The 14634-nt window shown below is 32.7% G+C and overlaps 1 protein-coding gene across 6 annotated transcripts in view; it reads left to right on the top strand.

Annotated features, from left to right (window-relative positions):
• The window catches only part of SPAG16 (sperm associated antigen 16), a 981678-nt gene that overhangs the window by 49973 nt on the left and 917071 nt on the right, over nucleotides 1-14634 (top strand). For all 6 annotated transcript variants that reach the window (XM_073218142.1, XM_073218143.1, XM_073218144.1 and 3 more), the window contains exons 8-9: nucleotides 1657-1726; nucleotides 4928-5037. In XM_073218142.1, the coding sequence (XP_073074243.1) occupies nucleotides 1657-1726; nucleotides 4928-5037 (180 nt within the window). The remainder of the gene's footprint in view (nucleotides 1-1656; nucleotides 1727-4927; nucleotides 5038-14634) is intronic.

Here is a 14634-nt window from a genome sequence, read left to right as displayed (position 1 = left end):
TTCTTATCAGCTTCTCAAGAATGCAGGGCACAAAGGGAAACGGGAGGGGTAAGGCTTAAAAGCTGTTAGCAGTCAAACATAAAAATAGGGTCAGATTCATAAATTATAGGAATCAGCCTGACAGAGCTCTCAATAGCCAAATTTGGAACACAGATTAAAAAATGTAGTATTGAATTATAACCTGAAGTGTAAAATAAGTATCTGTGAGTTCATAATGTTATAAATAAGTGATTGAGTACATAAATGGGGGAGAAGAAAAATACTTCCCTCAAAGAAGAATCTCAAATGCCATGTATACAATCTTTCCCTTAGGATACACCTCAGTTGTTAAGTGTTGGGTGCACTTACTGTCTTTCTGTAAGTATATTGGAACAGGGAAAAAATTAGCTCTGCAGTGGAGAAGCCTGGCACATACTACTTCAGGAAGGTGATCAAGGTTAATGTCGTCAACATTTAATCATGTTGATAGCATATACCGTTGTGTGCTAATAATGGCACTTCTTCTCTGTGATCTCCCTCCTCAAAACCCATACCCCCAATCTAACCGTGAGAAAACGTCAGACAAACCTACTTTATGGATATTCTTCAAACTATTACCTAACCAGCATTCCTTAAAATCATTGAAGTTGTCAAAATGAGAGAGAGTCTGAGAAACTGTCCCCGTTCTGAGGAGGCTAAAACAGAGGACTAAATGTAGGGTTGTATCCTGGATGAGATCCTGGAACAGAAAAAGGATATTAAGAAAACATAAATGGAATTAGAATAAAATGTGGACTTTTGATGATAATAATTTATCAATATTGGTTCCTTACTTGTGACAATGTACCATGGTAATACACGATGTTAACAGGGGAATGTGGTACAGGATATATAAGAATTCTGTATTATATCTGCAACTTTTATGTAAATCTTACACTATTCTAAATAAGTATATTTAAAAATTTTATAATCTATTTGGCATCCAAGAGTAGGTATACATTTTTCACTTTTTCTTTAACCCATGTATATCGTAAGCACTAATCTATAGTTTTTAATTTATTATCTATATTTTATTAGTAAATGTTGGTGTAGTCATATACAATGAGAGACCTTTTTAAGGTTGAAATTTTAATTCAAGTCTGTTCAGAAAATACAGGTAAATGGTATGCCACCAAACTAACAAATGTTCTTAATTATAAAACATCTTTAATAAAACAGGAAGTGTCTGTGGGTGGAAAGTGAGCTAGAGTTTTTAGAATAACAGCAGTCTATTCATATTTTACTTCCCAACTAATACTAACCTCATCGTTTATGGACATGAAGATGAATTAAGTTGTGAAACAATTTCAAAAAGGAGAAACCTCTCTCAAAGTAGAGAACTGAATGATTATCACTCAAAATGTGCAATGAGTATTCAGGAAACTATGCTGTGAAATAAATGTTTCAGATGCTTATCAATAATAGATACTTAATAATTGCTTGTGGAGTGAATTTAAACTGAATGTTATGTTTTCCTTTTGTTATAATTCATCTATAATTAAAAAAATACATTAGGAATTAATTAAAAGAGATTAGTGTTTTTTATATTTTGCAACCAATATTGAAACATTACATTTTATTTAACTTTTTAAAGTTATTTAGTGTATATAACCCTGTATCTTTGGATTTATTTTTTAGATTTCTGGACTTCAAGCAACACTGAGGGATATGGAATTAGGGCATAGTTACCATGTTCCTGAAATTAGAGGTAAAAGTAAAATGTGATAAAACTCTAATTTAATATTGTTTTGTGGTTCTTAACCTTACCGGAGCTCAAAACTTTAGAAATATTTAAAAGTGAGTAAAATACGTAGTAAGTGTTTCACAAATTAAAATGTTAATTAAAAGACCAAGAGGAAATATAGATATGATACTGTATAGGTTAATTTTAGAGAAAATAGGGGTAAACCATTATAGGATGACTTTGTTTCTGGCCATGTTGGAGTACCTGGTACCATACAAGCTTTTTCCCCAAAAATAACTAAAACTAGGTTACGTAAGAGGCAACTACGTTTAGGCATTGGAAAACAGCACAAGTCACAAAAGGTAAGTTGCAGAACGAAAATTTGTAATTTGAGCTCCACGCTCACCATGGGTTTGTGTCTGGGGAAATTTCCAAACCAAGCTCCATGGAGATGGCGGTGAAGAAGAGCATGGCAGTCCTAATGAACTGAAAGGGCAAAGATCATAGTTCATGGCAGCTGAAGCAACTAGAATCTGTAGGAAAGCACCCTACTGCTACAATGTGCAGGGATTTACTGCAGGTCTTAGGTGATGACTTGCCTGCATGTGTTAAGATTACCTGAGATTTACCAGAGGAAATTCTGCAGGACCAAGAGATGATCAGGGATTGTAGAGGTTAAGTGGTGATGGAGACATTGGAGTTCTGTCCATGTCTGAATGGTAAGACCTCTGTAATACTTTGGTAATACCATATAACATTCAGCATCCTATACCCACCCTATAAAAAAAATCCCTGCCTATAAAACCAAAACAAAGCTTTACATGGAATTTCTAGGAGACTTTGGAGTTTGAATTTTGCCAAGTTAGAGTGCCTTGGGAAAATTTAGAGTTTTCTGTGGATCCATTCTAACAAAGCTTAAAATTAAACCTACAATTTCAAGGTGATCATCAAAAAATTAAACTGCCTGTTAGAACAAAAATTAGTACACTTCAGAGAAAGAAAATTGAGCAGAGTTTATAACATATCATTTATACTAGATATGTTACAGAAACAGGAAAATGTGACCCATGATCAAGACAAAAATCAGTGGAAACCTACACTGATATTTCCAGGTATTCAACTGAGAAGATAAAAATGCTAAAGTAGCTGTTTTGAATATGATCAAGAACTTAAAGTAAAATATGACATTAATAAGTAAAGAGGGAATCTCAGAAGATAAATGGTAATTCAAAAAAAAGGAAATTGAAATTATCATACTGAAAAACACAATAAATTGAAAATTTTGTATTTTTCATGTATGTTAGCAATGTATCTAATGTTTATAAGGTATGTGTAAGGTATGTAACAGCAGAAAACAGTAATTGTGGTGATGGTTTTGCAAATATTCTGTAACTTGATTTTTGTGGTGATTACCCAACCTTACACTTAAAATGTATTCATTTTATTACAAGTAAATTATACTTCAATAAATATAATTTAAAAACAATAACGGAAAACCCTGAAATATGGAAAGGCTGCCAAATGGTGAATTTTCTTAGTAAACATGACATCCTACTATTCCCAGATGATTATTATGTTCTTGATTAAAGCTTAAAGAAATTTGAAGCATTTTCATATTTGAAATTTTTTTCTTGGCCTTGATTCAGTAGTTTCTTTCCTCATATTTCATTAAAGAAATGTTAGTTATGCTCAGTGCTGTCTAAAAAGACTAAGCACAAGAATGTTCATTGCAATCATATCTAGAGGAAAAAAACAATGCAAGCAATCTTAATCTATAACCGCAAGTCAATGTTTAAATATAGTTGATTATACTACTTGGAAGTCTTTAAAAATCATGCATAAGAAAATACATTAAAATGTTATATTAATATAATGTTAAGAAATAATAACATTTTTGTAGTATAAGGGCATGTCTGTTAAAGTATATTCAAAGAGAAGTGTTTGGAGGATACACACCAAAATATTACATAATTTTGTGTGTGATTACTTCCTATATTTTTTCCTTATTATGCATTTTTACAAAGAATCCAAAAACATAACATCAAAAGATTATTTGTTTTCATATGTTGATAACAGTCAGTTATAAATAGGAAAGGATAGTATCAAACTATCATAAACTCAGGAATTCTGACTCCCAACATGACTGATGATTATGAAAAATAATATATAGAAGAAGGCTTAATGGTTGAGGAACTTCATGCATTGGGTTGGTGGTTGCACCAGTTAATTTCTAATGCTCCATTCTACTCATAACTGTTTACCTATTTATCTATTTATCTTTGACATCTCTATTAAAATAAGCTGATGGTTTAGATAACTCCTGTATGAAGTTTATCTGCTGACTCACTGAAAGCTCAGATGATGGTTAGCATTTTTTAGCAGTATTTTTAATTAAGGCATGTACATTGTTATTTTCGACATAACACTGTTGCACACTCAGTAGACTACAGGCAGTATAGTGTTAACATAATTTTTATATGCACTGAGAAACCAAAAAATTCATTATTTGACTTGCTTTATTGCAATATCCACTTTATTGCAGTGGTCTGGAACCAAACCTGCAGTATCTCTGAGGTATGTGTGTATTTGAAATCAGCTTGCTTTTCGGAAATGTAGGAAAAAATGATATATATGCATATGGAAAGATGTGAAAAAGAAAGAGACTGTTCCTATAACTTTTATTTTTCTCTCAGATGATTCCATTAGGACTGCTCTTTATGTGCAGGAAAGTTTGGAGACCAACGTTACAACTATATTGGACTATTCTGTATTTTCCTTTCTGTATTTCTTAACATCAAGAAGCATAGAGAATAATACTTCATTAATACAATACTCTTTTAAGAATCTCTTGTTTATAATTCAGTTCCACTTTGAAAATTTTCTCATTGCTTACCATTCTCTCCTTTGACTTTCTTCACCTTAGTTTATAAACACCCAAAACCTCATAACAACAGGAATTTGGATATGATGTAATTGGAGGTTGGCTGCTATGCTCTCTGACTGCCTCATCAGACAACTTCACTAACCTTGCAGTAATGTCACCTGCATTTTTGGGAAATGCATTTTAGAACTCAAAGTATTTTGCTATGGTTTTAGTGTTATTAATTTAATACTTTAAAATATATATGTATCAGTATGACTTTGCTATTCATACCTTTTGCTTATAATCATATTTCTTACTGACAAACAGTATAAATATTAAGAATAAATTGTATTATCTTGTAGTTGCTCCTAATTGTGGAAAGGAAAATGCAGCAGAAGGGCCTACTCAAACAGGTCTTCGTGAAGCCAGGGAACGAAACAAACATAAAACAAAGATTAAAGATAATATAAAGGTATGATATTCATTTTTGTTTCCATTAATTCATACTTAACTTTCAGATTTTTAGATCCATGGATTCATATGGTATCATTATTTTACTGTAAAAGGAAGTTAGAGATTATATATTCCAAGCCCCTTGGTCCTTAAATGTTACTAGTAATTGAGGGATACATATGGCAGAGACAGCACATTGAATCACTCTGCCATCTTCCCTAACTTAACCACGGTCATGTCTACTCACCTCACTTTTTGCTTAAGATTACCCTGTCCAAAGCATAACTCCCAGATCATCTCATTTCTTTTCTCATAGTTCAATTTCAAACTTTTCTTAGTCTTCTTTAAAGGTAAAATGGAAAGAATTATGCCCCATTTAAGAATCTAGTTACATATGAATTCCTTTGCTTTAAAATAAGACTGGTAGTTAAAATCTTCTGTAATGATTAAAGAAAAATGGCATTAAAAATGTCTGGTCAAAGATCAAAAATGAGGAAAAAAAAATTACATACAACCTGTGAGGGGTTTAGTATGTTATGAAAATTGCATAGAAGTCTAGTTGAGATAATGAATTTTACCTCATAAAGTAGTAGTTGTTACCTTTATAAAGCATTGGTTATCTCTGAGTTCTAAAATATCTAGCAATCATTTAAAATGTGGAAATATTTACAATTATAATAGCTTTTTAGATGTAGTAATTCTGTATGGACAATAGATTTTTATGAATTCAAAAAATATAATAAATCAATTACTTAGCTAATATCAATAAAATTTTTTCCTCAAAAGCAAGCATTGGAATCTGGTATCATGTATAGTATTTGAATAAATACAGACTAAACACTTTCAGGCTAAACTAAGGCTTTGATATTCACTTTTTTTGTGATTTTGAGATTAGTATTTTACTGTTCCTCTATTACCACTCTGAGTTTATGGAATTTAAGGTAGATCCACCTTTTCCATGCCAACAATCTCCCATCAGGATAGACTTTCCCTTTTTACCACCACAAAGCTCTCCCAGTCCACCACCTGCCTTTAATTTAAATGTCTGCCAAATGCAAGCAGTGGTGGTGAATGACTTGTTGCTTGTTCTCATTTGGGTGATCCATGTTTATCTCCACAGAGGTTGTGTGTTCAGGAGCAAATAAAGCACTTGGAGTTAAGGATTTTTGGTATGATGGTGGTTACTATTATCAGGAATATTTCATTTTCTGATGGTATAGGTATTCTCTTTCAGGTAGTAAGATATACTTCAAAATGATTTGTTGTTTCACCCATTAAAAACTTATGGCTTGTAAGACTTCACATTACTAATGTAAGATTGGCTTTTTATGTGACAAAAAGCTACTGAAATATATGATAAATACATATTTATGCACAGTATATTCTTTATTTCAGTGTTACATTAATATTTGTCATAATACCTAGAACATGATAGAAAAATTGAGGCCTTAAAAATGGTAAACTACAGATTAAAGTGAATTCTTTCCCCTTCAACGAGTAATCATTTTAACCAAATATTCTCTTTTAATTTATTTTTTTTCCTGTAAGTTTTGTACCCTTTTACTGACATCTCCCCAGTTTTCCCCTCACTAGTCCCTGGTAACCACCACTGTACTATTTGTTTGTATGTAGGCTTTTTTAGATTCTACATATAAGTAATATCATATATTGTTTGTGTTTCCCTGTTTGATTTATTTCACTTAGCATAATACCCTCAAGGCCCATCTATGTTGTTGCAAATGGCAGAACATTCTTTTTTCCCAAGGCTGAATAATATACCATTATATATATATATATATATATATATATATATATATATCATACCTTACTTATCCATTCATCCATTGCTAGACACTTAGGTTGTTTCCATATCTTGGCTATTGTGAATAATGCTGCAGTGAACATGGGAGAGCAGATATCTCTTTGAGATCTTGTTTTAATTTCCTTTGGATATATACCCAGAAGTGGGATTGCTGGTTCATATAGTAATTCTATTTTTAATTTTTTTGAGGAAACCTCTATACTGTTTTCCATAGCAATTGCACCAATTTGCATTCTTACCAACAGTGCACAAGACTTCCCTTCTCTGTACATCCTGGCCAACTCTTGTTACGTATTGTCTTCTTGATGATAGCCATTCTGTCAGGTGTGAGGTGATAATCTCACTGTGGTTTTGACTTAATTTCCCTGATGATTAATAATGTTGAACATCTTTTCACGTACCTATTGGTCATTTGTGTGTCTTCTTTGGAAAATGTCTCTCCAGTTCCTCTGCCTGTGTTTTAATAGGGTTGTTTACTTTTTGTGATTAAGTTGTATGAGTTTTTATGTGTTTATGTATTTACCTTTTAACAGAAATATGGTTTGCAAATATTTTCTCCCATTCCACATGTTGTCTTTTCATTTTGTTGATTGTTTCTTTTATTATGCTTTTTTTAAATGTAGTCTCATTTGTTGATTTTTTTGGTTCTTATGCTTTTGGTGTCATATCAAAAAATCATTGACAAGACCAATGTGAAGGGTCATTTTCCTATGTTTTCCCTAGAATTTTTCTAGTTTCAGGTCTTATGTTTAAGTCTTTAATCCAGTTTGAGTTAACTTTTGTAAGTGGTGTAAAATAGGGCTTCAGTTTCATTTTCCTGTGTGTGGTTATCCAGTTTTCCTAAAACCATTTTTTGAAGAGACTATCCTTTCCCCACAGAGTATTCTTAGTTCCCTTGTCAAATATTAGTTGACCGTATTTGTAGGAGTTTATTTCTCAACTTTCTATTATGTTCCTCTGGGCTATGCATATTTTTGTATCAGTACCATACTTTCTTGATTACTGTAGTTTTGTAGTATAGTTTGAAATCAAGAGTGTGATACCTCCAGCTTTGTTGTTCTTTCTCAGAATTGCTTTGACTAGTCAGGCCATGGGTCTTTGTGATACCATATGAATTTAGGATTTTTTTTCTATTTCTGTGCTAAATGCCTAGAATTTTAATGGGCAGATTGCATTGAATCTGTAGATGGCTTTGGGCAGTATGGACATTTTAACAATAGTAGTTCTTTTGATACATGAGCACAAAATGTGCTTTATTTGTTTCTTCTTTCCATTTGTTTTTTCTTCTTCAATTTATTTCATCAATGTCTTATAGTTCTCATTTTGTAGCTCTTTCATTCCTTGGTTAAATTTATTCTTAAGTATTTTATTATTTTATTTTTGGCTATTATCTGTGGGATTTTCATTATTTGTTTTTCAACAATTTCATTGCTAATGTGTAAAACCGCAAAATATTTTTGTATTTTGATTTTATATTCTCCAACTTGATGGAATTTGTTGATTAGTTCCAAGTGTTTTGGTTGAGTCTTTAGTATTTTCTGTTTTCATATAATCTGCAAATAATGACAGTTTTACTTCTTTTTACTCCTCTTTGAATGCCTTTTCTTTCTTTTTGTTGCTTAGTTTCTCTAGGTAGGAATTCCAGTACTCTGTTGAATAAGAGTGGGGAGAGTGGGAATCCTTGTCTTGTCTTGTTCCTGATCTAGAGAAAAACTTTTCAACTTTTCACTGTTTAGAATGATGTTAGTTGTAGGTTTCTTGTTTCTGGTCTTTATTATGTTGAGCTATGTTCCTTGTACAACCAATTTGTTGAGTCTTTTCTCATGAAAGGATTTTAAACTTTATCAAATGCTTTTCTTGCATCTATTGAGATGATTATATGATTTTTGTTTTTCATTCTATTAATGTGGTATCACATTTATTGATTTGCTTGTCTTAAACCATCTTTGTATCCTAGAGATAAATCCCAGTTGATCATGATGTATTATCCTTTTAGTGTATTTTTGAATTAAGTTTATTAATATTTTATTGAGAATTTTTGCATCTATATTCATCAGGGATATTGGTCTATAGTTTTCTTGGAGTGTTCTGTTCTGGTTTTGTTATCAGGGTAATGCCAGCCTGGTAAAATGAGTTTAAGAGTGTTTTATCCTCTTCAGTTTTTTGAAGGAGTTTGAGAAAGATTGTCATTAATTTTTCTTTATGTGTCTGGTAGAAATTCACCAATGGAACTATCTGGTTTGTTTTTTTTCTGTGTTGGGAGATTTATGATTACTGATTTAATATTTTTACTTGTTATTGGTCTGTTCAGAGTTTCTGTTTCTTCATGATTCATTCTTGGTAGGTTGTATGTTTCTTGGAATTTATCCATTTCTTCTAGGTTATTCAATTTGTTGACATATAATTGTTCATAATAGTCTGTTATTCTACCTATTTGTGCGTTATTAGTTGTAATACTTTATCTTTCACTTCTGAGTTTCTGTCTTCTCTCTTTTTTCCTTAGTCTAGCTAAGGTTTTGTCAATTTTGTTTTTCATTTCAAAAAATCACTTCTTAGTTTTAATCTTTTCTACTGATATTCTTGTCTCTGTTTCATTTATTTCTTCTCTGATCCTGTTGCCTCCTCTCTTCTGCTAACTTTGAGCTTCATTTGCTCCTCTTTTTATAATTCCTTTGAGGTGTAAAGTTAGGTTGGTTATTTGAGACCTTTTTTTTTCTTAATATGCACATTTATCTCTGTAAACTTCCCTCTGAAAACTACCTTTACAGCATTCCATAGGTTTTGGTTTACTGTGTTTCTATTTGCACTTGTTCAAGTTATCTTTTACTTTCACTTTAGATTTCTTCTTTGGCCCATTAACTGTTCAGGAGTGTGTTATTTAGTTTCCGTATATTTATAAATTTTCCATCTTTCTACTTGCTGATTTCTAGTTCATACTATTGTGGCTAGAAAAGATGGTGTGATTTCAATCTTAAATTTGCTAAGACTATTTTGTGTTCTATATGATGTATCCTAGAGATGTTCTTTCTTTGCATTTGAGAAGAATGTATATGCTGTTATTGCTGGATGGACTGTTCTATATATGTCTGTTAGGTCCATTTTGTCTGAAGTATGATACAAGTCTAATGTTTCCCTGTTGATTTTCTGTCTGGATGATATATTTATTGCTGAAAGTAGGATATTAAAGTCCCTTATTGTATTGTGGTCTGTTTCTCTCTTCAGATTTATTAATTTTTGCTTAATATAGTTAGGTACTCCAATGCTGATGTGTATATATTTGCAATTATATTTTCTTGATGAGTTGATCCCTTTCTTATTATATAATGACCTTTTCTGTCTCTTGTTACTAATTTTGGCTTAAGCTCTATTTTATTTGATATCCCACTTTCTTTTGGTTTCCACTTGCATGGGGTATCTTTTTTGACCCCTTTACTTTGGGTCTGTGTGTGCCCTAAAGCTGAAGTGAGTCTCCTACAGGCAGAGTTGGGTTTTGCTTATTTAGCTATTTATTCATTTTGTACCTTTTGATTGGAGAAGTCAGTCCATTTGCATTTAGAGTAAGTATTGATATATAAGGACTCATTAATGCTTCCTTAATAAATGTTCTCTGACAGTTTTCCAGTTACTTTTCTCTCTCTTGCTTTGTACCTTTGTGAATTGGTGATTTTCTGTGATGGTATTCTCTGATTTCCATGTCTTTATCTGTTGTGAATCAACTAAGTTTTTGCTTTACGGTTACCATGAGGCTTCCATAACACACCTTATAGATGTAATGCCACTTAACTTCAGTCATACAGAACTCTACCCTACTTCTTCCCCTCCTTTATATTTTTAATGTTATAAAATACCTCTTTTAATATTTGTATTTTCATTAAGAAATTATAGCACCTATAGTTATTTTTAGTACTCTGTTCCTTTAATTTTATAATAGAGCTGACTCATTAACACATTGTCATATTGCAGAATTAGTTTTCATAATCTCACTGTATCATCCCATCAGTGTGTTGTATATATTTTTTTATTAAGGTATTATTGATATACAGTCTTATGAAGGTTTCACATAAAAACAATGTGGTTACTACATTCACCCATGTTATCGAGTCCCCCCCTCTATACCCATTTCAGTCACTGTCCATCAGTGTAGTAAGATGCCACAGAGTCACTACTTGTCTTCTTCGTGCTACGCTGTCTTCCCCATGATCCCCACCATACCATGTGTACTAATCATAATACCCCTCAATCCCCTTCTCCCTCCCTCCCCACCCACTCCTCCCCTTTGGTAACCGCAGTTCCATCTTGGAGTCTGTGAGTTTGTTGCTGTTTTGTTCCTTCAGTTATGCTTTGTTGTTGTACTCCACAAATGAGGGCAATCATTTGGTACTTGTATTTTTCTGCCTGGCTTATTCCACTTAACATGATACCTTCCAGCTTCATCCATGTTGTTGTAAATGGTAGAATTTGTTTCTTTCTTATGGCTGAATAGTATTCCATTGTGTATATGTACCACATCTTCTTTATCCATTCATCTCCTGATGGACACTTAGGTTGTATATTTTCGTAAGTTTTCATGTTACTAGTTAGTGGCTTTTTGTTTCAGCTCAAAGAAGTCCTTTCAGCATTTCTTTTAAGCCAGGTCTAGTGGTAGTGAACCCTTAGCTTTTGTTTGTTTGGGAAAGTATTTCTCCTTCATTTTTGCAGGATAACTTAGCTGGATAGTTTATTTGGCTGGTAGTTTATTTCTTTCAGGACTTTTACTATAATTCCATTCTATCTGTTTGTTAAGATTTTTGCTCAGAAATTCACTGATAGACTAATGGGGGTTCCTTTGTATATTAAAATCCTTTTTCATTTGCTGCTTTTAGGATTTTCTCTTACCTTTGATTTTTGATAGTTTCATTATAATGTGCTTATAGAAGATAGTTTTGAATTGAAATAATGGTGTTCTCTATTAGCGTCATGAACTATATGTCTGTTTCTCTCCCTAGGTTTGGGAAGTTCTCAGCTATTCTTTCTTAAAATAACTTTTCTGCCCCCTTCTTCCTCTCTTCTGGAACTCCAATAATTTTGATATTCTTTCTTTCTGATAGTAGCTCATAGATCATTTAGGCTTTCTTCATTCTTTTTTCTTTGTCCTCCTTTTACTAGGTTATTTCAGAGTTCCTTTTCTCTAATTCACCTATTCTATGCTCTTTAGTATATTCTGATATTGATGCTGACTATTGAATTTTTCCGTTCATTCTTTCAATTCTTCAGCTCCAGAATTTCTGTTTAATAATTTTAAATGATTTCTATCACTTTGTGAAATTTATCATTTATGTTCATGTGCTATTTTTCTGCCTTTGTTGAATTGTGTTTCTCTGTTCCTTGAGCTCACTGAGTTTCCTCAAAACAACTATTTTGAATTCTCCATTTTCCCTCTAGTGGTACACTTTATAGTTTCTTCCTACTTGGGTCTGTTTTCCCTTGTCTGGCTGCCCCCTTAGATGTCTTTAAAAACAACTGTAGGCCAATATTTCTACTATTGTCACATTCTGGTACCTGGGTTTCATGTCTCTGTGATCCATTTTTAGGAGAGTACAGTATTTCCCCTAAGCTCTTTACCCTGCTGTTGCAGACTGAAAATTAGGCACAGATCCTGCTATGATTCCCAGTTGCAAAGAACAAACATCCAGTTACCCCTGGGTCCTGTTAAAGGCCCGCACACTGGGCTTGAGACTATGATATTCTGCCCCTATGCTCCTCGTGGAGGTGTAGGGCTCAACGTGAGGGTTTTCTCTGAAGAAATCCTCCTAGCTCAGATTCTTCATCTTCATCCCTTTTAACCTCCTTATTTCTTTTATATATGTAAAAACATTTAAAAGCATCAACTAACTTTAGTTTTTAGATGAATCCTTTAAAATTTTTGCAAATGATCTCATACTTCCACTGGAATATAGAAAGTATTGAACCTTGATGCTTCTGTGAAACTTCCAGTTTAAAACCTCATTTTTCGTTTCTGTATAATCTTTTAAGTATTTTTCTTTTTTTAAGAGTTGTAAAATTTCAACAGAATTTCACTAGAATATAGTTTTTATTTTTTGTTTGCTTTTCATCTTTCATATAACATGGAGACTGGTGTTCTTCTCAAGGAATTTCTTTTCTGTTATTCATTTGAATCCATTATTTCTTTATTTTTTTCTGAAATTGCCAACAGATAAGTGTAGATTCTTAATTAGTATTTCATAAACCTTAAGTTCTCTGCCATATTTTCTCTTTGTCTGTTTTGCATTTTGATATATATTCTCAACTTTGCCTTCTCAATTATTTAACAATTGGCTTTATCTAATTATCACTTTCACTCCATTGAATTTGTTATTTTGAAAATTCTATTTTTCATTTTCAAGATTTGTTTCTTGTTGTCCAATTAGTCTTCTCTCATAGAAGCCTAATCACTCATTGATGTAATTTTCCTTCAGTCTCCTTGAAGAAGATAATTAGAAAGGTTAAAAACTGATTTTCTGTTCCCTCAATTTCTTCTGTTTTTTTTCCAGAGTCTTTTTTATCTTTGTCCTTATCTTACATTTTTTTTTATTATTATATATTTTTTCAATGACTGGGAATCCCCAGTTAAGAATTCATATCCATGAATTAGGGTGTAGATTAGGTTATGTAATTCTCTCAGGTTAGTAATTAAAGATATTTAGTTCTGTGTCATCATCAGAACTCTAAACTGGCATGAGTTTCTTCTGCATTGATGGATATGTGAGGGCTGACATATGGGCTCTCTGTAAAAGGTTAATAGAGTCAGCTTCCAGGGACATTGGAGCAGAACAGGCAGGAGACTGGGTAGGCTACAGTAGTGGCCAAAGTAGATGGAGCAATTTTGGAACTTAGGACTTGATATACATTGGTATACTTTACTGAGGTCACCTCTCCTTTCCCACACCCTCCCCTCCTATCACATGACTTTCTCTCCCATGGTCAGGTGACATATTGTGTGTGTGGGGCAGTGCTGGGGGGATACTCTAGTGTCACTCCAAGCTTTGTTTTTCCCTCCAGTTCCAACACACATGTGTATATCTCTCAAGATAGTTTGTCTACTTCAATTAGGGAGCAGTTATTGGGTTTTAGTCGACATGTAAAACCACTGTCATGCATCCTCTGTATAAAAGTTAAGGAAGAAATAATGAAGGAGGAATGATTTGTTTGCCTTTGCAATTCTGAAAGTAGTTATTTAAAGAATTTCTCTGATGTTTTCACTTCATTCAGGCAGAGTCAGGAAAACATTCAGAGTTTAAGTCAGAAGAGAACCACTTTAGGTCTTTTTTTTTTTTTTTTGAGAGGGCATCTCTCATATTTATTGATCAAATGGTTGTTAACAACAATAAAATTCAGTATAGGGGGTCAATGCTCAGTGTACAATCATTAATCCATCTCAAGACTAACTCTCGTCAGTCTCCAATCTTCTGAAGCATAACGAACAAGTTCTTACATGGTGAACGAATTTTTACATAGTGAATAAATTCTTACATGGTGAACAGTACAAGGGCATTCATCACAGAAACTTTCGGTTTTGATCACGCATTATGAACTATAAACAATCAGATCAAATATGAATATTCGTTTGATTTTTATACTTGATTTATATGTTGATCCCACATTTCTCCCTTTATTATTATTATTATTTTTATTTTTAATAAAATGCTGAAGTGGTAGGTAGATGCAAGATAAAGGTAGGAAACATAGTTTAGTGTTATAAGAGAGCAATTGTAGATGATCAGGTGTGTGCCTGTAGACTGTGTGCTAATCCGAGCT

Source organism: Manis javanica, chromosome 12 (genome assembly GCF_040802235.1).
Source record: "Manis javanica isolate MJ-LG chromosome 12, MJ_LKY, whole genome shotgun sequence".
Classification (NCBI taxonomy): Eukaryota; Metazoa; Chordata; class Mammalia; order Pholidota; family Manidae; genus Manis; species Manis javanica.
This window is presented reverse-complemented; position numbering and strand designations above follow the sequence as displayed.